General features: G+C 42.2%; 1 protein-coding gene across 2 annotated transcripts in view; it reads left to right on the top strand.

Annotated features, from left to right (window-relative positions):
* ADK (adenosine kinase) overlaps positions 1–21,335 on the top strand; it is a 505,307-nt gene that overhangs the window by 223,207 nt on the left and 260,765 nt on the right. For both annotated transcript variants that reach the window (XM_029060396.1, XM_029060395.2), the window contains exons 5-6: positions 15,182–15,354; positions 20,601–20,709. In XM_029060396.1, coding sequence (XP_028916229.1) covers positions 15,182–15,354; positions 20,601–20,709 — 282 coding nt within the window. The remainder of the gene's footprint in view (positions 1–15,181; positions 15,355–20,600; positions 20,710–21,335) is intronic.

The raw sequence follows: 21,335 nt of genomic DNA, 5'->3' as shown, positions 1-21,335 counted from the left end.
TAATAATAATAATAACAGTAACAACAGTATTTCTTAAGCACTTTGTGCCAAGCACTATACTAAGCACTGGGGTAGATGCAGATAATCAGTTCCCATGAGGGGCTGGTCAGTTTAAGTGTGAGGGATAACAGGTGTTGAATCCCCATTTTTCAGATGAGAGAACTGAGGCACAGAGACGTTTTTGTCCAGGGTCGCACAACAGACAAGTGGCAGAGCTGGGCCTACAACCCCAGTCCTCTCTCTCCCCCATGCCCATGCTCTTTCTACTAGGCCACGCTGCTTCCCAGAATCTATCCCAGCATTTAGTACAGTGCGTAGCACAGAGTAAGTGCTTACCAAGTACCCTTAAAAAACACCCCCACAAAACAAGGAGAGATACAATAAAGAGAAAGTTCTCTTAGAATGAGGTAGAGAGCAGATTGGAAATAGTGAGTGAAGAGTGAAGAGTATTGGAGGGAGAGAACTGAGAATCTTGATGCTGAGGGTCAGGAGTAATTGTCTGATGCAGAGAGAAATCAGTATCCATTGGCTATTTTGAGGAGGGGAGAAAGAAGAGCAGAAAGATATTTTAGGAAGCTGTTTTGTCAGCAAAGTTTTAAACTAACTTCCTGACTTCCAAGAGCTTTCTTCTCCAGTTCTTGAAGCAAGAAACTGGAAATATAAGAATCCAGAGCAGAAGTATTTTATGATCAACACTTGCCAACATCAATCCTCTAACCATAACTCTCTTTCCCTTTGTGTATGACAGATCACCATTCTGTCCACCGACAAACCTTACTGAAAGTTCATCTCCTCCAAGAGGCCTTCCCTGACAAAACCCTCATTTCCCCTACTCCTTCTACCTTCTGCATTGTCTAAGCACTTGGATTTCTACCCTTTAAGCAGTTGATATTCACCCCACAGCAATTATGATCATATCCATAATTTATATGAGTGCCTATCTCCCCCTCTCTTCTGTAAACTATTTGCAGACAGGAAATATGTGTACCCACTCTAGTGTATTTTACTTACATAGTACAGTACTCTGCACCCAATAAGTGCTCCAAAAATACCACTGATTGATTGATGTACTGGTGGTTTACAATAAGTATCTACCAAACTCCTTAAGGAAAGTTGTGGTTGAGTTACATAGAGGCTACTCAGTGGTGTAAGGTCACATTCAATTCCTGTTTCTCCACTCCTCAAGAACTTCCAGTGGTTGCCCTTCCACCTCCACTTCAAACAAAAACTCTTCACCATTGACTTGAAAACACTGAATGACCTTGCCCCCTCCTACCTCACCTCAGTAGTCTCGTACTACAACCCAACCTGCACACTTCACTCCTCTAATGCTAATCTTCTCAATGTACCTTGATCTTGCCTATCACTCTGCTGACCCCTCACCCACATCCTGCCTCTGGCCTGAAACGCCCTCTCTCCTAATATCTGGCAGAAAATGACTCTTCCCCTCTTTCGAAACTTTATTGAAAGCACAGCTCCTCCAAGAGGCCTTCCCTGACTAAGCCCTCTTTTCCTTTTCTTCAACTCCCTTCTGTGTCACCCTGACTTGCTCCCTTTCTTCATCCTCACTCCCTCATTAAGGGCAAGTGATATGGGAAGACATGGTGTTTGAGGAAGGAATCTGACACAGGCTAAGGGCAAAGGAGCCAATAAGAATGGAGAAGTATTATTGCCTGACTGAGAAAAGAGCAGATTCCTGAAGATGAGGATGAACCTTTGATGGATGAGGTTGGCCTGACATCTTGATTTCCACTACCAGCATTCCGGCTCTTGCACAACAGTGAGGGAAACGTACTGTCGAGCTGAGCTATGGTTTTGGGTTGGAAGTGTGCGACTGGCAGAGGATATATGCGTGACCCTAACTTGCTCCTTTTGCTCTTCCCCCCCTCCTCACAGCACTTATATATATAGTTGTAATTTTATTCATTTGTATTGATGTCTGTCTCCACTCCCCTAGACTTTGAGTTCATGGTGGGCAGAGATTGTCACTGTTCATTGTTGTGTTTTTCTTTCCCATGAGCTTAGTACAGTGCTTTGCACACAGTAAATGCTTAATAGATACAGTCGAATGAATGAAGGAAGATGGAGTTGAGTTCAGTGGAGAGGACAGAGTTGAGGGCATGGATTTGTGTGGTAAGTGAGGGTAGGATTCTTATGGAGACCAATGGGGCATGATGATGTAAAAAAAAAAAACTGAATGGGATCAAAAGATCAGAGGCCTCTGTGGAGATGGGGCAGATCTGAGGGAGGGAAGGCAGGTCAGGAGGTTGTGATTGAATAGTAGAATTTCAGTGGTTGGTGACTTTGGAGACTTTACAGTGATTAGAGATGTTGTGATCCACTTTATTAACAATTATTTTCAAAAGGTGCACTTTATCTTCATTGATCCTTCAATTTCAAAATTTTGTTTCTTCTATAATTGGAGGAGCAATTATTCCTTTCACAAGTAATGTAGCAATCTGGCTACTGAGGTAAATTCAATCAAGCGAGGGATATTTACCAAGCACTTCCACCACAGGCTGTACTGAAGAAATCTACTATTGGCTGATGTTTATTATGGGTATCCTTTTTTGGTTGTTAAATTTGAATCTCACTAATTTTGTAATGTAGAACTTATAAAAGCTGTGTTCTTTGTGGTTAAAAATAGCTTGCAACTTGTGAAGGAAATTTCTGATGTTTCGTCTTGGTAGAGTATTTCATTTGTGAGTTCTGAAAACCATATATTTTGTCCATTATCGCTCAGGGTAAAATGATTTTACCAAAAAAAAAAATCCAGAAAGCTCCCCCAGTGCTTTAGTAATGAACGCTTTGAACTATAATAATTGCACATTAGGTGTGAACAGATGAGAGCTTCGTCTCTATCCACATATTTCTCCCCTAAATGGAAGGAGCAGGTGGTGCTGCTAGTTGTTATGGGTACTGGCGGGACCAAAGACATGCTTGCTCTGCTAAACTAGCAACAGTAAAATCAATCTGGAAAGGGGGAGAGTTGAGGCTTGTGTGGAGTGCGGAAATGGGCTCAGGAGGTCCAGAAGCTCTTAATTAGACTGGTGGGTAGAGGAGAATTGGCTTCGTGGTTACTGATAAAACTCGAATGCCATAAGGGGATCAATCACCCCAGCCAGCAGTTCCCCACCTCTTCTCCCATGGAGCCCAAACTTGTTCTGGCCAAACCCTAGTGGTCTAGGTCAGGCTGAACCCACAGAGCATGGTGTAGTGAATAGAGCATGGGTCTTGGAGACAGAAGGTCATGGGATCTAATCCAGACTCTGCCACATGTCTGCTGTGTGACCTTGGGCAAGTCACTTCACACCTGTGCCTCAGTTACCTCATCTGTAAAATGGGGATCGAGACTGTGTCCCACATGAGAAAGGGACTGTGTCCACCCTGATTTGCTTGTATCCACCCCAGCTCTTAGTACGTTGCCTTGCATATGGAGAGAAACTACGGGATCTGGGCTATTTGAAATCCAGCTTAGAATGGAACCTCCAAAATTGCTAAGTGCGTATGAGCTAGGCAGCATCTAATTCTGGATAAGGAGAATCGTAATTACCTCATTTGATAAGGGTACTACGGAAAGTATCTTGGGATCATCTATCTGGTGCGGGCCTCTGGTCCAAGCAGCCTGAACCCTAACCCAGAAACAGAGGAGGTGTTTAGCTATTATTATATTAACCATCCAGAGATAAAGTCACAGCCTCCCATGGTTGCCTATTTTAGTATTTTATCACTTTTATTAGCAAGAAGCAGTGTGCCTAGTGGAATGAGCATGGACCTAGGATTCAGAGGACCTGGATTCTAATTCTGGCTCTGCTTTTTGTGTGATCTTGGGCAAGTCACTTAACTGCTCTATGCCTCAGATTCCTAACTATAAAATGGGAATTCCCTCCCACTTATATTTTGAGCCCCATGTGGGACAAAGACTGTGTCCAACCTGAATCTTGTATCTTAGAAAAGTTTTTAACACAAACTAGGCACTTAACAAAAACAATTTTTTTTTAAAAAAGTTCCTTCCATACCAAACTGAACTAACTCTTACTTTTTTGGGGGAAAAAAGCTAGTTCTAAGCACTTACTACATAGTACACACTGTTCTAAGTGCTGGAATAGATGCAGGTTAATCAGATTGGACATAGTCCATGTCCCACCTGGAGCTCATAGTCTTAATCCTCATTTTACAGATAAAGTAACAGCTGGGATTTGAGCCAACTCTTCTCAAGGTCAAATGATCACAGTTCCTTGTCTACTTTTCTATATCTTGTATTTTTCTATGGTATTTGTTCAGTGCTTACTCTGAGCCAGGCACCATACTAACTGCTGGGGCAGACACATGTTGGACATAGTCCCTGTCCTACATGGGGCTCAAAGTCTTTTAATGCCCATTTTACACATGAGGCACAGACAAGTCAAGTGACTTGTCCAAGATCACCCAGCAGACAAATGGCAGAGCTGGAATTAGAACATAGGTCCTTCTGACACCCAGGCCTGTGCTCTATCAGCTAGGCCACACTGCTTCTCTGTTTGTCACTTCTCCAGGTTCTTCATCCTTTTCAAAATTCATTGAACATAGTGCTCATAAGACTTTAATGAAGATCTGACGTATGCAGTGGGACTATAGGCCCTATGCCTATTAATTCATCCTTTGTCTCTGTTGGCTTTTTAATAATGTACCTTTCATAATTGAGAGTTATGATGACGCAACCCCAGCAATTAATACCATACAGAATGTTTCATCAACCATATTTGATGACATTCCATTTGAGATTTCTAACCCAGAAGCCTGCACAGCGTATGCTTTTTCCAATTGAAATCTCACATAACTCTGAACATGCCACAGCATCTTCACGTTGCCAAAAAAAAAGGTGAGAAAACAGATTTTGGAAGCTCACATGGCGTCTAGTCTTCTGTTCGATGACAAGATCACAGGTCTGGCATAAGGACAAACTATTTCCTCCTCTACACCTCTCCTCTTCTCTCTGCCGAATCTTTCGAACATTCTGGGAGGAGGTTGGCCTCTCTGCCAATGGCGGACAAGCTCCACCTCACTAGTGGCTGAGCCAAGTTCTCCTGAGGGCACAGTGAAGGGAAGTCACTTGGTGCTTCCTGCTGGCTGTTCTCCTGAGACATGTCATAAGAAGTTTCCTTCAGTCACACATTTCTCCTTACCTAAGCTGTTCCTGGGATAAAAGGGAAGCTAGGGTAAATTATTCTGGACATTATTTTGGACCAAACCCTGTTTTTGACCATTTCCCTAAGCGAGATCTCAGGAAGCCCCATGGTCCAAGTATGTGCCTTTTGACCTCTTAGTTAGATAGTCAGCTCGGCCCTGACAATCTTGAACCTCAGTGTCTGTACGTATCACCTTGCAAACCTCCACTGTAGTATTTTTCATTGTGATCTTTTCTATTAGCGATATAAATTAAATCTTGATTTTGATCATTATCTCGTTTGAGAAACTGATCCAGCCGTGACTGACACCTACATAGGCAATCGGAGGTATTTACTGAGCGCCTACTGTGTGAAGAACACTGTACTAACCGCGTGGGAAACAAAATACAGTAGAGTTGCTAGATGCAATCCCTGCCCACAAGGAGTTTACAGTTTCCACAAACTTCTTAGTCGGATCCTGGATGAACTTCCTCATTGCAGATTCCCGTTTAGTGGCCTGAAATGGAGGGTGGCTACCTTCAGTCCTAATTTGGGAATAGGCAGCCAGATAGTCCCAGTTTTAACCTCATGAGGCAATAGCCTCATCTGAGTCCAGTATTCTTCATTGCCAATAAAATCCTAGTGTTCTGAGCCATTAAAGAGCATCATTAAATTGGCACGTTGAACAGTAATATGGCTTTGGCCCACTCTCTGACTCAATAACCATGATCTTTGCTACACTTCAAGTACAGAAGCCAAGCAGAGAACTCCAAAGTCACCATATAGATTTTGCAGCCTGATAAAAAGGTATTTGACATATTCAGCAGCCTTGAGTTCAGGCAGCTACATAATGTTTTGGCTATCCTGTCAAAATTAGCTTGAACCATTTTGCACTCAGTAAGCCTCACCCATGATTGACAATCATCGTTGGCGATTGAGAGGTGAATGCCTAAATTTCATTTCCTAGGCAGCACACTGTGTCCAAAGGTGCAAAGATAGATGAAAAAATGAAAGATGAGTACAGGATACTGACATGTCTCTTGGGAAACTGAGACTTGGCAATGGAGTGGCAGCAAATCTCTGATGGAATTTTTGATCTACAGTTGTTGGGTCTCACCCTTTCTGTGACTGGGGGACACAGAACTATAGACTCCTATCCAGTTTCTAAAGCATCCTCGTGTCACCAACAGTAGCATGGCAAAGTGGAGAGAGCACAAGCCTGGGAATCAGAACGTCATGGGTTCTGGCTCCCCCACTTGTCTGCTGTGTGACCTTGGACAAGTCACTTCACTTTTCTGTGCCCCAGTTACCTCATCTGTAAAATGGAAATTGAGCCCCATTTGGGACAGGGACTGTGTCCAACCTGATCGGTTTGTATCTATTCCAGCACTTAGTACAGTGCCAGGCACATAGGAAGCACTTAACTAATACCACAATTATTATTATTATTATTACCAAACGGCAAGCAGGATTCACAAACCAGTCCACTAATATCAAAGGGATGCTTGTCACAACCCAGATGTGGTTATGTGAAGCGACTCAATTATATTAGGCTATTCATAGTGCTTCTGTGTGATGAACTGAGATGGGTAACCTTTGTTCAAGAAGAGCCAAAGAAGTGCTTTAAATATGCGATGAAGCACAACCTCTAATGATCAAGTGATGGAACCCTCAGGGCCTGGTGACCTGCTTTTGAAACAGTAACAAGCAAACAGAGAGTCTGGTATGTAACCATCAGAAATGCCGTAACTCTTTTGTGGCAGACATTATAATAATATCCAAGAACATAATATCCAAGAAGCAAAATTGTAAACAGCAACCAGTACTATTCCCCCTTCAGACTATAAACTCTCTGTGCATGGGGAATGTGCCTGTTTATTGTTATATGGTACTCTCCCAAGCATTTAGTACACTGCTCTGCCCACAGTAAGCGCTCAATAAATACGATTGACTGAAGTAAAAGGACAGTCCGCTCCTCTGCCTCCCACCTCCTCACTGTCCCCCGTTCTCACCTATCCTGCCGTCGACCCCTGGCCCACGTCCTCCTGCTGTCCTGAAATGCCCTCCCTTCTCACCTCCGCCAAACTAACTCTCTTCCCCTCTTCAAAGCCCTTCTGAGAGCTCACCTCCTCCAAGAGGCCTTCCCAGTCTGAGCTTCCCCTTTTCCCTCTGCTCCTTCTGCTGCCTCTCTCCCCACCCTTCACCTCCCCTCAGCTAAGCCCCCTTTTCCCCCCCTTTCCCTCTGCTCCTCTCCCTTCCCCTCCCCACAGCACTATGCTCATCTGTTCATTTGTATATGTTTTTATTACCCTATTTATTTTGTTAATGAGATGTACATCCCCTTGATTCTATTTATTGCTATTGTTTTTGTCTGTCTCCCGCGATTAGACTGTAAGCCCATCAATGGGCAGGGATTGTCTCTATCTGTTGCCGAATTGTACATTCCAAGTGCTTAGTACAGTGCCCTGCACATAGTAAGTGTTCAATAAATACTATTGAATGAATGAATGTAGCATCTTTTTTGAACCTGAGTTCTATGAGGGAATCACAGTCAGGATTAATCAATCATATTTATTGAGCGCTCACTGTGTGCATTCAATCAGTCGTATTGAGTACTCAGTGCAGAGCACTGTACTAAGCACTTGGAAGAATTTGATAGGTGGTAGACACATTCCCAGCCTGTGGGCCCAAGGGTGGGTTGAATAAAGGGTAGAAATCCAAGGCGAAGGGCGACTCAGAAGGGAGTGGGAGAAGAGGAAATTAGAGCTCAGGTGGGGAAGGCATCTTGGAGGAGATGTGCTTTTAATAAGGCTCTGAAGGTGGGGAGAGTGACTGCCTGTCAGTTATGTAAATGGAGGGAGTTTCAGACCAAAGACTCCATATGGGTGAGGGGTCTGCCGGGAGATAGATGAGATTTTGCCAGGAGTGTCGCTGTTATGGTTATCCATTTTTTGGATAGAAAGCCAAGATGCAGGCTTGGGAACTATCTATTCAACCCTTAACCCCAACTCCCTGCCTTTTGAAGACCCTCTTTTTTTTCTTCTTATGGTATTAAGTGCATATTTTGTGCCAGGCCTAAGCACTGGGGTAGATTCAGGCTAATCATGGTGGACACAGTTCCTGTCCCACATAGGACTCACAATCTTAATCCCCATTTTACAGATGAGGTAACTGCAGCACAGAGAAGTGAAGTGACTTACCCTAGGTCACCCAGCAGACCAGTGGCAGAGCTGGGATTAGATCCCAGGTCCTTCTGACTCCCAGGCCCGTGCTCTACCCACTTGGCCACGCTGCTTCTCAAAGCTCTCCATCTGGGACTGTAGAGAGAAGGATCAGGGGTCCTTCAGCAAAATTAGGAGCATTGTGAAACTTTGCCAATCTGCATGTGTACCTCTCAAGAAGAGACTCTTCTGAATGGAGAACCTGCTCTCCACTTTTGCCAACAGTTTACTTGGATTCTCAGAGCAAAGCAGTGGGCAGGGAGTTTCTTACTAGTCACTGATCTTGTAGCTTCATCAGAAAACTTAGTACTTAGCTTTGATCAGATGAATGCAGCTTTTCAGCGAGGTGTATTAATAAAGAGTTCTGTAGCATAAAGTAGGTGGTTTTTTATCCATCCCTTCCTGAAATGTTGAAGAGTGGAGCTGTGACTAAGCTTGTTTTTCAAACTCAGTTAACTGACCTTTCTTCAACCTATAGATCTCATTAATGCCCGTTGGTGATGGAGGCATTATCATTTCTTTTGATCTCAGTTAGGAAATAAGTATAAGTAGGGTTTTAGCATGGCAGTAAATTAATATCATCCTAATTCCTACTATAGATTGAGTGGATAAAGCTTACTGTCTGTAATTAGATAGAATTGTAATGACTTCAGTTGATTGACTCAACTCAGACTAGGTAACTGAGTAGAGTTTCCTGTTGTGTTCATGGCATTTCTCATGTTTTAAATCAGCCAGTTTTTTTTTTTTTAACTACATTAAACAGATACAGTCGAGTGATCTGTTTACAAAAGTAAAGCATAAAAAGAAACATGCTTTTATTAGAGGTTTCCACACTACACTTTTCTGTAATGCAGGTTTAATCATTTTTTAAATAGATCTCAGGCTAATTTCAAGTTGCAAATCCCTCCATTTTTCTACTATATGAATATCAAATTTTTGCTACAATTAAATGTACCAAGGATACTGCAAATACTTATCAATGAATTTTTAGTCCATTTAGGTCATTTCATTTGTTTTTATTCTTCACCCTTCCCACCCAGTTACTGGAGGGAAATCCAGGTCCAGAACCATGGAGCAATCTCGGGAATTAATCATTGACTATCAGGCACCCAACTACCAACTACCAAGCCCAGGTCCTTGTTCGTTACTGTTGTTTGAAAAGTCCCATTCCTTTTTGCTTGAGCTTCCCGTTGAGACTTTGGACATACATAGACGCCTCCCCCCCCCCCGCAATTTCTTGCTCCGTCCTTATGATGCCTGAAGCAACGTGTTGGACTCCAGACTCTTTGGACCAAAATCCAAAGCACAAAAGTGTAATTATTGCTGGAGTGAGAGCTACTCTGGCAAGATCACTGGGGCAGTAAACCTGTGAAAAGTTCAGAGTTCCTCCAGATATTCCCAAATGCTCAGAACTTAGAAACAAAACTTTAGCTCTGTGTCATCTGTGCACTCTGGCCATTTGGTACAGGTGGTACCTCACCCACAGCATTTATGTACATATCCATAAATTATTTATGTATTCATTCAGTCATATTTACTGAGCGCTTACTTTGTGCAGAGCAGTGTACTAAGCACTTGGAATGTACAATTTGGCAACAGAAAGAGGCAATCCCTGCCCAACAACGGGCTCACAGTCTAAAAGGGGGAGACAGACAGTAAATCAAAGCAAGTAGACAAGCATCAATACCATCAAAATAGATAAATAGAATCATAGATATATATACACATAAATAAAACAAATAATATGTACTAATATACACAAGTGCTGTGGGGAGGGGAATGGGGTAGAGCAGAGGGAGTAGGGGCAATGGGGAAGGGAGGAGGGACAGAGGGAAAGGGAGGGCTCATTCTGGGAAGGCCTCTCTCAAGAGGTGAGTCCTCAGTAGGGTTTTAAAGAGACGAAGAGAGTTAGTTTGGCAGATGTGAGGAGGGAGGGCATTCCAGGTCAGTGGTAGGACTTGGGCCAGGGGTCGATGGTGGGATAGGCGAGAACGAGGCCCAGTGAGGAGGTTAGTGGCAGAGGAGCTGAGTGTGTGGGCTAGGCTGTAGAAGGAGAGAAGGGAGGTGAGGTAGGAGGGGGCAAGGGGATGGAGAGCTTTAAAGTCAAGAGTAAGGAATGTTTGCTTCTTGCAAAGGTTGATAGGCAACCACTGGAGGTTTTTAGGGAGGGGAATGACATGCCCAGAGCATTTCTGTAGATGATGTATCATCATCATCATGAGAAGCAGCGTGGCTCAGTGGAAAGAGCCCAGACTTAGTAGTCAGAGGGCGTGGGTTCTAATTCCGGCTCCTCCACTTGTCAGCTGTGTGCCTCTGGGCAAGTCACTTCACTTCTCTGTTCCTCAGTTACCTCATCTGTCAAATGGGGATTAAGACTGAGCCCCACGTGGGGCAACCTGATTACATTTTATCTCCCCCAGCACTTAGAACAGTGCCTGGCTTATAGTTAGCGCTTAACAGATACCATCATCATCTTCAATGGTGTTTATTGAGTAGTTACCATGTGTGGAGCACTGTGCTAAATGCATGGTTATGGGCAGGCATAACCTGTCTGTTGCTGAATTGTACTTTCCAAGTGCTTAGTATAGTGCTCTGCACAAAGTAAGCACTCAGTACATACGATTGAATGAATGAATGGGATAGGCCACAACAGGGTGGTAGACATGTTCCCAGCCTACAATGAGCTTATAGTATAGAGGGGGAGACAGACATTAACATAAATATGAATGAGTAATTCATAATATAATTGTACATTAATGTCTGTCTCCCCCTCTGGGCTGTAAGCTCCTTGTGGACTGGGAATGTGTCTGCCAACCCTGTTGTATTGTAACATCTCAGTCACTTAGTACAGTGCTCTGCACACAATAGGTACTCAATAAATAGCATTGATAGATTGTGTAATACAGATAAAGAGAAAAGGGAGGGAGGCACTAAGCCAACTCCAAATAGCTACCCACTTCTATAGATATGTAGGCTTTATTATACCCATGCACTATTATAAATATATCAGCATAGTAATTATAATAATATAATAATGATGGCATTTGTTAAGTGCCATTTGAGGGAACTGAGGCACAGAGAAGTTAGGTGACTTGCCCAAGGTCACACAGTTGACAAGTGGTGGAGCCGGGATTTGAAAAAGGCAGGAAATTTGACCATGCTACTCATGGATGAGCAGGAGGGCGAGCAGCCTACTAGGCAATAGTTGCTGCTGTCTACTGACCTTAGTTGTGTCTCCAATAGAAGCCTGAACATTCTCCTAACCAGGCTTTGCCAACACAACTCCCGCCTCTTCCTATCTGCTCTATTACATCCCTTTTAGTCTCCCAACCAGCAAGCAAGATCCCTCTCACGGTTCACTTTTGGAATTTTAGTTTTATGTACACATCTGTCCTGAATTCGTGTTTGTTCTTTCTCCCTATTAGCCTGAAAATTGCTTGAGTAATAATAATAGTAATTGTGGAATTTGTTAAGCACTTACACTGTATCAAGCACTATAATAAGCTTAGATACAAGATGATCAGGTCCTTTATAGGGCTCATAGTCTAAATAGGAGAGAGAACAGGTATCGAATCACCATTTTGCAGATAGAGAATTGAGGCACAGAGAAGATAAGTAGCAATAATAATATTAATAATAATTGTATTTGTTACATGCTTATTATATGCCAGGCACTGTACAAAGTAATTGGGTTGGACACAGTCCTTGTCCCACATGGGGCTTCACAATCTTAATCCTCATTTGATAGATGAGGTGACTGAGGCCCAGAGAAGTGAAGTGACTTGCCCAAGGTCATACAGCAGACAAGTGGCAGAGGCAGGATTAGAACCCAAGTCTTCTGACTCCCAGTCCTGTGCTTTTACCACTAGGCCACATTGTTTCTTTTCGAGTGCTATAATTCTTTTTTACTGGGGCTCCCAAATCACTAGTACAATAAGCAGCATGGCTCAGTGGAAAGAGCCTGGGCTTGGGAGTCAGAGGTCATAGGTTCTAATCCTGGAACTGCCACTTGTCAGCTGTGTGACTGTGGGCAAGTCACTTCACTTCTCTGTGCCTCAGTTACCTTATCTGTAAAATGGGGATTAAGACTATGAGCCTCACGTGGGACAACCTGATTACTCTGTATCTACCCCAGCGCTTAGAACAATGCTCTGCACGTAGTACACGCTTAACAAATACAACATTATTATTATTATTACTATTAATAATGATGGTATTTGTTAAGCGCGTACTATGTAAGCAACGTGGCTCAGTAGTAAAAGTGCGGGCTTGGGAGTCAGAGGTCGTGGGTTCTAATCCTGGCTCTGCCACTTGTCAGCTGTGTGACCTTGGGCAAGCCACTTAATTTCTCTGTGCCTCAGTTACCTCATCTGTACAATTGGGATGAAGACTCTGAGCCCCACATGGGACAACCTGATTACCTCGTATCTACTCCAGCGCTTAAAACAGTGTTTGGCACATAATAAGCACTTAAATACCACAATTATCATTATGTACCAAGCCCAGTTCAAAGCACTCGGGTTCATTCAAGGTATATATTTTCATTACCCTATTTATTTTGTTAATGAGATGTACATCACCTTGATTCTATTTATTTGCTATTGTTTTAATGGGATGTTCATCCCCTTGATTCTATTTATTGCTATTGTTCTTGTCTGTCCGTCTCCCCCGATTAGACTGTAAGCCCGTCAAAGGACAGGGACTGTCTCTATCTGTTACCCATTTGTACATTCCAAGCGCTTAGTTCAGTGTTCTGCACATAATAAGCAGTCAGTAAATACTATTGAATGAATGAATGAATCAGGTTCAGATTGTCCCTTCTGCCTCTCCCCGACTTGCTTCCTTTGCTCTTCCCTGCCTCCCAGCCCCACAGTACTTATGTATACATCTGTAATTTTATTTATTTCTACTGATGTCTGTCTCCAGCACTTAGAATAGTGCCCAGCGCTTTGAACAGTGCTTAGCACATAGTAAGCGCTTAACAAATACCATCATCATCATCCCCCTGTCTAAACCGTGAGCTCATTGTGGCAGGGGTTGCCACAGTTAATCGTTACTCCACTTCCTCTTAATCGTTGTATTGTACTTTCCCAAGCGCTTTGTACAGTGCTCTGCATACAGCGCTTAATAAGTACGATTGAATGAATGAATGCGTAGGCCCAGAGAAGTTAAGTGACTTGCCCAAGGTCACAGCAAGAATGTGACAGAACTAGGATTAGATAAACAACTCCAGTGGTTGCCTATCGACCTCCGCTCCAAACAAAAACTCCTCACTCTAGGCTTCAAGGCTCTCCATCACCTTGCCCCTTCCTACCTCTCCTCCCTTCTCTCTTTCTACCGCCCACCCCGCACGCTCCGCTCCTCTGCCGCCCACCTCCTCGCCGTCCCTCGGTCTCGCCTATCCCGCCGTCGACCCCTGGGTCACGTCCTCCCGCGGTCCTGGAACGCCCTCCCTCCTCACCTCCGCCAAACTGATTCTCTTTCCCTCTTCAAAACCCTACTTAAAAATCACCTCCTCCAAGAGGCGTTCCCAGACTGAGTTCCTCTTCCCCCTCTACTCCCTCTGCCATCCCCCCTTTACCTCTCCGCAGCTAAAGCCTCATTTTCCCCTTTTCCCTCTGCTCCTCCACCTCTCCCTTCCCATCCCCACAGCACTGTACTTGTCCGCTCAACTGTATATATTTTCGTTACCCTATTTATTTTGTTAATGAATTGTACATCGCCTTGATTCTATTTAGTTGCCATTGTTTTTACGAGATGTTCTTCCCCTTGACGCTGTTTAGTGCCATTGTTCTTGTCTGTCCGTCTCCCCCGATTAGACTGTAAGCCCGTCAAACGGCAGGGACTGTCTCTATCTGTTGCCGACTTGTTCATCCCAAGTGCTTAGTACAGTGCTCTGCACATAGTAAGCGCTCAATAAATACTATTGAATGAATTCAGGTCCTCTGACTTCCAGGCTCATGCTCATTCCATCCATGCTCGTTCCAGTAGGCCATGATGTGTGCTGGAGGTACTTGCAGGCCCCCTCTCCCCAACCTCCTGAGTTGTCCTAGAGGCAGCAGGAAATATGAGATGGCAGATATGGAGAGAGGTCAGGGCTAGCGAGTACACTGGAAAGTCACACATATAGAGATGGCAGCTGAAGGCATGGGAGTAGATGAGTTCCCTAAGAGAGCAGACATAATGTGAAAAGAGAAGGGAGTCCAGAACAGACCCTTGGGGAACATCCACAATTAGAGGGTGAGTGAAAGAGTCAGCCAGGGAGGCTGAGAAGGATCAGTCAGAGAGGTGGACTAGAGCCAGGAGATTTCTGTACCTGAAAGTCCAAGGCTAACTCGTGTTTCCAGGAGAAGGGAGTGGGCTATGATTTCAAAGGCAGCCAAGAGATCTAGGAAGATTAGGAGTAGAACAGAGTAGATTTGGGAAGAAGGTGGTCAATGGTGCCCTGAAGAGACCTGTCACGGGGAGTAAAGGAGGCCGGAACCAGATTATAGAGGGCCAGGAAGGGAGTTGGAAGAGAAGAAATGCAGCCTGAAGGTGTAGACAATCTGCTTGAGAATTTGGGGTAGAATGGAAAAATGGAGATCAGATGTTAGATAAAATCTCTGTTTTCATAATAAGATCAGTAGTACAACACTGGTAGTCCAAGAAAATTTAGTTCCTGGAAAGACTGACTACCCAAGGAGTTGTTTCCATCGCTTCACTGCATCAAATTCATTATGTTTGCCAAGAATAATAAAAGAGAGGTGTGGGGACAGATTTGTTGGTATTCTATGGAGAATTATGAATAATGAGTTTTTTATTTGTTTGCAGTGGATGATTCAGAAACCACACAAGGCGGCAACCTTCTTTGGCTGCATCGGGACCGATAAGTTTGGGGAGATCCTGAAGAAGAAAACCGCTGAAGTCCATGTGGATGCCCATTATTATGAACAGAGTGAGCAACCAACAGGAACTTGCGCTGTCTGCATCACCAGCGACAATCGGTCAGAGACTGCTCTTACTCTGAACATGCAGTAGTAATTAGTGCGTCAACACGGATAAGTAGAAAGCCACATTCAGATTGGGAATTTGGTCTCCATGACCATCAAAATTCCAATTTATGTGTAGTAAACAGGAATTTTAGGACACTTTTTTGGGGTTTGCTGAACGTTCTGTTTTTCTTGCACATTGATTGGGAGGTATTTATAGAGCTCATTTTAAAACACTACAATCTCCAGCAATTGCTGTGTATAAATCATTGTTTAACCTATATTAAAAGTATTTCTTTCTTAATTGAATAAGAGAAATGGAGATTTTTCTCCATTCTCTTTATCCCTGGAAAAAAAAGTTTAAGTGTTTATTAGTATATGTACTTGTCAAATGAATAGTGAAGTACCATTCTCTTTACTTGCTATTAGAAATAGTCATTTTCTGTCATAGTGCTTTCTCTGGCTGTTCTTCCTTTGCCTTCTCCGTCCTTCATTCCTTCATCCTTACTCCACTTCCTCTCTTACCTTCCACCCCTTTCCTTCCTTTCTTTCTTTCTCTCCTACCTTCTAACTCTTTCATTCACTTTCATTCTAATTCCGGCTCCGCCACTTGTCTGTTGCATGACCTTGGATGAATCACTCACCCACTTCCTCACCCGTGGCTTAGTGGATAGAGTACAGGTCTGGAAGTCAGAAGGACCTTGGGTCTAATCCCGGCTCTGCCATTTGTCTGCTGTGTGACCTTGGTCAAGTCACTTCACTTCTCTGGGCCTCAGTTACCTCATCTGTAAAATGGAGATTAAATACCTGACTCTCCCTTTGGGAGCCCTTTATGGGACAGGGACAGTGTCCAACCTGATAGTTGGCCTTGGTTGGTACAGATCTAAAGTTCAGGGCACCACAGAATGTTAGAGATGTACAGAAAGACCTCCCCTTAATGGTCTGTGAGGGCCCCTGTCAACCACCATACCGACCTTAGTTCTGTTTCTCCAGAGAAACAGAAAATAAATGAGTTACCGTATAACCTCGTATGTGAACCGTCAAGAATAATGGAGAGCTAAATAGTGTGCTTGTGAGGCTTTTATGTTTCTTCTATTTTGCAGGGTTTTAAATTGGTCCACGAGGTGCTAGTCCAACATTGATTTAATGGCATTTAAGTGCTTACTCTGTGTCAAGCACTATTCGAAGCACTGGGGTAGATTCAAGTTAATCAGGTCCAACAGTCTCTCTCACATGGAGCTCACAGCCCACTCCAACCTCTATGTGTGTTCTCCCCTCCTGTATTAGTGAAATTGCCATTTCCTTCACTCACAGACACTTTATTGCCTAATATAGAGGACAGTTTTTCCGAGTTGAAAATAAAAGTTCTATCAAGGTGGAATATTACTAGCTTAAATTGGCATTGAATTTGTGCCTGCAAATGTGGTAGAATTTACTTATTCATTCTTTGCTTGGGAATACTTGATCCTTAAATTAGATGTTTTCTAAAAGAATTGGAGTGAGCTTCTTAAAAGCTATTTTTTTTAGAAGATTGCCTGCACTTTAATGTTTGTTTCTTAAGCTTTATTCATATAGACCTGTAGGTATCTGATTCACAAGTAACTCAGTCATTTTTTAGTGAAATAAATAAATTTGAATTTTATTTTTTAGGAGCAGGCTACTTGAATCATTAAGCAGTGATCACTTCCAGTAAAGGGAAGAAGGTTGGATCCAAATCAGATTAATATGTTATATGATAATAAATATTTCAACTGCAGATATTTCTAACGTTCTTGACTTATTGTCATTGTCACTGATATTTACTGAGTGCTTACTGTGTGCAGAGCACTGTACTCAGCATTTGTACTCCTTCCAGTAAAGGGAAGAAGGTTGGATCCAAATCAGATTAATATGTTATATAATAATAAATATTTCAACTGCAGATATTTCTAACGTTCTTGACTTATTGTCATCGTCATCGTCACTGATATTTACTGAGTGCTTACTGTGTGCAAAGCACTGTACTCAGCATTTGGGAGAGTACAGTTCATCAGAGTTGGTAGACACATGCCATGCCCCAACGAGCTGCTACTGAGAGATTATTAAATGCTTACTTTGTGCCAACCACTGTGCATAGCATTGGGGTAGACACAAGATAATCCTGTCAGACACAGACCTTGTCTCACATGGGATTCACAGAATAATGGGGAGGGAGAACAGCTATTTAATCCTCATTTTACAGATGAGGAATTTGAGGTACAGAGAAATTAAATGACTTGTCCAAGGTCACACAATAGGCAAGTGGAAGAGCAGGAATAGAGCCTGGGTCCTCTGGGATGCTGCATGGCCTAATGGATAGAGCACAGTCCTGGAAGTCCAAAGGACCTAGGTTCTAATCCTAGATCTGCCACTAGTCTGCTAGGTGACCTTGGGCAGGTCAGCTTCTCCGTGCCTCAGTTACCTCATCTGTAAAAGGTGGATTGCGCCCCATGTGGGACATGAACTGAGTCCACCCTGATTATCTTACTGTCTACCCCAGTGCTTAGAACAGTGCGTGGCACATAGTGGCGAACAAATACCAAAACAAACGAATCCAAAGTCCTCTGACTCCCAGGCCATAATACTTCTCTACATGTTTCATCTTAATAACTTTATCATATTTTCCCTCTATCTTCATAATATAAAATCATTCTGCACCTCCCTCCCCCTACCCCAAGCAAGGGGTACCACCGATATGCTAACCTCAGCTTGAAAAAGACATTATCTTGGGACCGTTTTCAGGAATAGTATCCTTTGATATTTAGGATAGTAAAATTTGGACCGTTTAAATGCATTCTTATATAAAAATGATGTATCCACCCCCAGAGCTTAGAACAGTGCCTGGCACATAGTAAACACAACAAATACCATCATTATTATTATTATTATTATTATTCATTAAAGTTAGCTTAATGATAGCCCCTCTCCAGTGGCTTTGGCTGTTGTTACTTTATGACCATAAGTTCTCACCTACCAATTTATCAATTACTACTTCTGAGCCCCTGTGTCGGAGTGTTATATCAGAGGCAAGAATACATGCCTGGCACATAGCGCTTAACAAAATGCCATCATTATAATTAATTAGTCTCTTGTCTTACTCTGCAAGTGCTTCATTTCCGCTGTGATTCGGCTGCTGGTGATACACAGTAAAGTTGGAGAGTGATTTTTGTATTGTTGGTAACAAATTGGTATTAGTCAAACTGTCATCCAGCTCATTTAATTCAGTCATTTTTATTGAGCACTTACTGTGTGCAGAGCACTTCACTAAGCACTTGGGAGAGTACAATATAACAATAAGCAAACACATTCCCTGCCCACAACCAGTTTAACGATCAATCCTGATAAAGGCAAATGATCAGGAAGACGAGGTACCGAAAAATATAATCTTCATATTTTAGCTACTGTTTTCGGTTTCCAGTGTAGTTATTACTAAGCTTGCTAATGAAGAGAAAAATGCACAGCTTTGACTCTCTTTTCCCCACCTGTCATTCAGTGGAGGTGCTAATGAACAGTGAAATGGCCAAAGGGAGCGAGGCTTAATGTTCTTTGGATAGAGATCTTCCTTATTAAAAAAATTGGAATCCACTTTCCCTGTCAGTAAATTTATGTTTTATGCATAATATCTGCCGGGTCTCATATATTTGTAGAAGGCATTTTTGTTCGTCATTTTTTTCTAGCCTTGCAACTGTACGGCCTTACTAATATAATGGTTACACTACATAGGCACACTCTAGTAAATTTGACTAATGAGCATGTTTGTCATCAATCAATTGTATGTAATGAACGCTTACTATGTGCAGAACACTGCACTAAGCTCTTGGGAGAGTGCAGTACCCAAGAACTGTCTTTACAAGTCAGTTGAACTAAAGCTACCAAAACTTGAGGTAAAAGGAGATTATTACTCTCCCCTATCCAGTTCCTTACCTCCTTAAATTAGAGCTGTCTTCACTGGTGTCACTTCCTTAAATGGACATTTTCTCTCTCATAAATTTATATTCATATAAATTAATATGAAATTTAGACAGTAAGCTCATTATGGGCTGGGAATGTCTGTTTATTCTTATATTGCACTCTTCCAAGCACTTAGTACAGTACTAAGTGCTAGGGTAGACTCAAATAAATTGGATTGAGCATAGCCCCTGTCCCACATGAGGCTCACAATCTTAATCCCCATTTTGCAGATGAGTTAACTGAGGCACAGAGGAAGTGAATTGACTTACCCAAGGTCACTCAGAAGACAAGTAGTGGAGTCGGCATTAGAACCCAGATCCTTCTGACTCCCGGTCCCGAGCTATGTCTATGAGGCCACACTGCTTCCCTAACATCTGATGACGTAATTGCAATATTACTTTAGTAGTCTACAACAGAAGTCATCTTATTCTGGATTCCAAGTCATTTTGCTTTATTTTGTAATTCTAAACTCAGGATAATTAAAAAATGTGTTGTCAGGAGATTGGTTTTTCCTCAAACCTGCAGTAGCTGTTTTTGATTTTTTTGGGGTCTAGAATGATTGATGCTTTTACTATTCAGGTTTCTCTTCCTAAATAGATGGCAGTTCAGAGAGATCTGTCAGTAATAAATTGAAGTGAAAAGAAATCTTTTTTTAGTTACAGAGTCAAAAATGATGAGGAGATACCGTGACATTCACTTGTTGTCATTTCTGCCCCACCTTCATTTTCTTTTAATAGTTCTATCTTCAGTTAAGATAGGATGGGCCTTATGCTTCTCAGATCTTATTTTATCTGAAATTATCATTCGATTAAACTGTTGGGCAAAAATGAAAATACAAAAGTGACATTTTGGGTAGGATTAGACCTGATGAATCCTTCGAACTACAGCTGCAAAACCAAAGAAACCCAGGGGGTTGGCAGCTGGGGAAACTTCTTTTAATCGAATCCATCCCTTAAAATGTAATGGTCCCTACTGCATCTGCGGAAAAGATAACGCACACAGCTTGCTATATGCAAGGCTTGTCTTTGGAAGTATCATTATAAATGTACAAGTCTTATGGATAAATTATTTTGTAATCGTAAGTCAGATTTGCATTAGGTGGTGATAGACTTTTCCTTAGAGATTGTTTGGGCTGTTCAGTGCATTTTAAACTGGGAAATGTCTTTTCTTTGAGAATACCTGATTTCCAAATCTTGCAAATCTCTTTCCTGTGCTATCCTCCATAGTAATTTGAGTGTCTTGAAAAATAACAAGCATCTGTATGTTTGAAATATGTGTTTTTGATCATTCAGGTCCTTGGTGGCCAATCTTGCTGCTGCCAATTGTTATAAAAAGGAAAAACATCTTGATTTGGAGAAGAACTGGAAGTTGGTAGAGAAAGCCAACGTTTATTATATAGCAGTAAGTATGGTTTAATTTCTATTTGTGGGACTTATTTACCTATAACAGTGCTTGTCTCCTGTATTGCAATACTGCTGCTCCACATGATCTGTGCATAGTTAGAGCATATGTTGGGAGAGCTTTTATGGAGGAAAGTATGACCATCATATGGTAATTCCATTTGAATTGTTTACCTTCAGGTTTACATCTGTTTGGATACATTGTAGATAGATGCTTTCTTGAACTGAGCATAGGGAGTCATAGTAAACTAACCTCTTAAGAGCTTTTGTAATAGTGCTGCAAATTTACATTTCACATTTTCAGGCAAACTGTTGTGAAGGATGCATGGATTATGTAGAAAAACACTATTAGCATAATTATTCACTGCAAACAGTTTGAGCTTATTTGCCTGAAAAATCTTAATTGCTATTTATTCCATAGTAATTACCACGACACCTTATAATTCAATATTTCAGAAACATTGATCATGACAAGTCTCTTGAATCTGGGCAGGGGGGCAGACTAGTATTTTAATGATGAAAGCTTCTGGATTGTGGTGTGAAAAATATTGGCAAAATTCAGTATCCTGATGAGTAGATGTATTGACAGCTTTTGTGAATTCTTATTGAATTAATCAACCGTCTTTA

This window comes from Ornithorhynchus anatinus, chromosome 3, assembly GCF_004115215.2.
Source record: "Ornithorhynchus anatinus isolate Pmale09 chromosome 3, mOrnAna1.pri.v4, whole genome shotgun sequence".
In the NCBI taxonomy this organism is placed as follows: Eukaryota; Metazoa; Chordata; class Mammalia; order Monotremata; family Ornithorhynchidae; genus Ornithorhynchus; species Ornithorhynchus anatinus.
The sequence above is the reverse complement of the archived record's forward strand: the minus strand, read 5'-3'. Positions and strand labels throughout refer to the sequence as shown.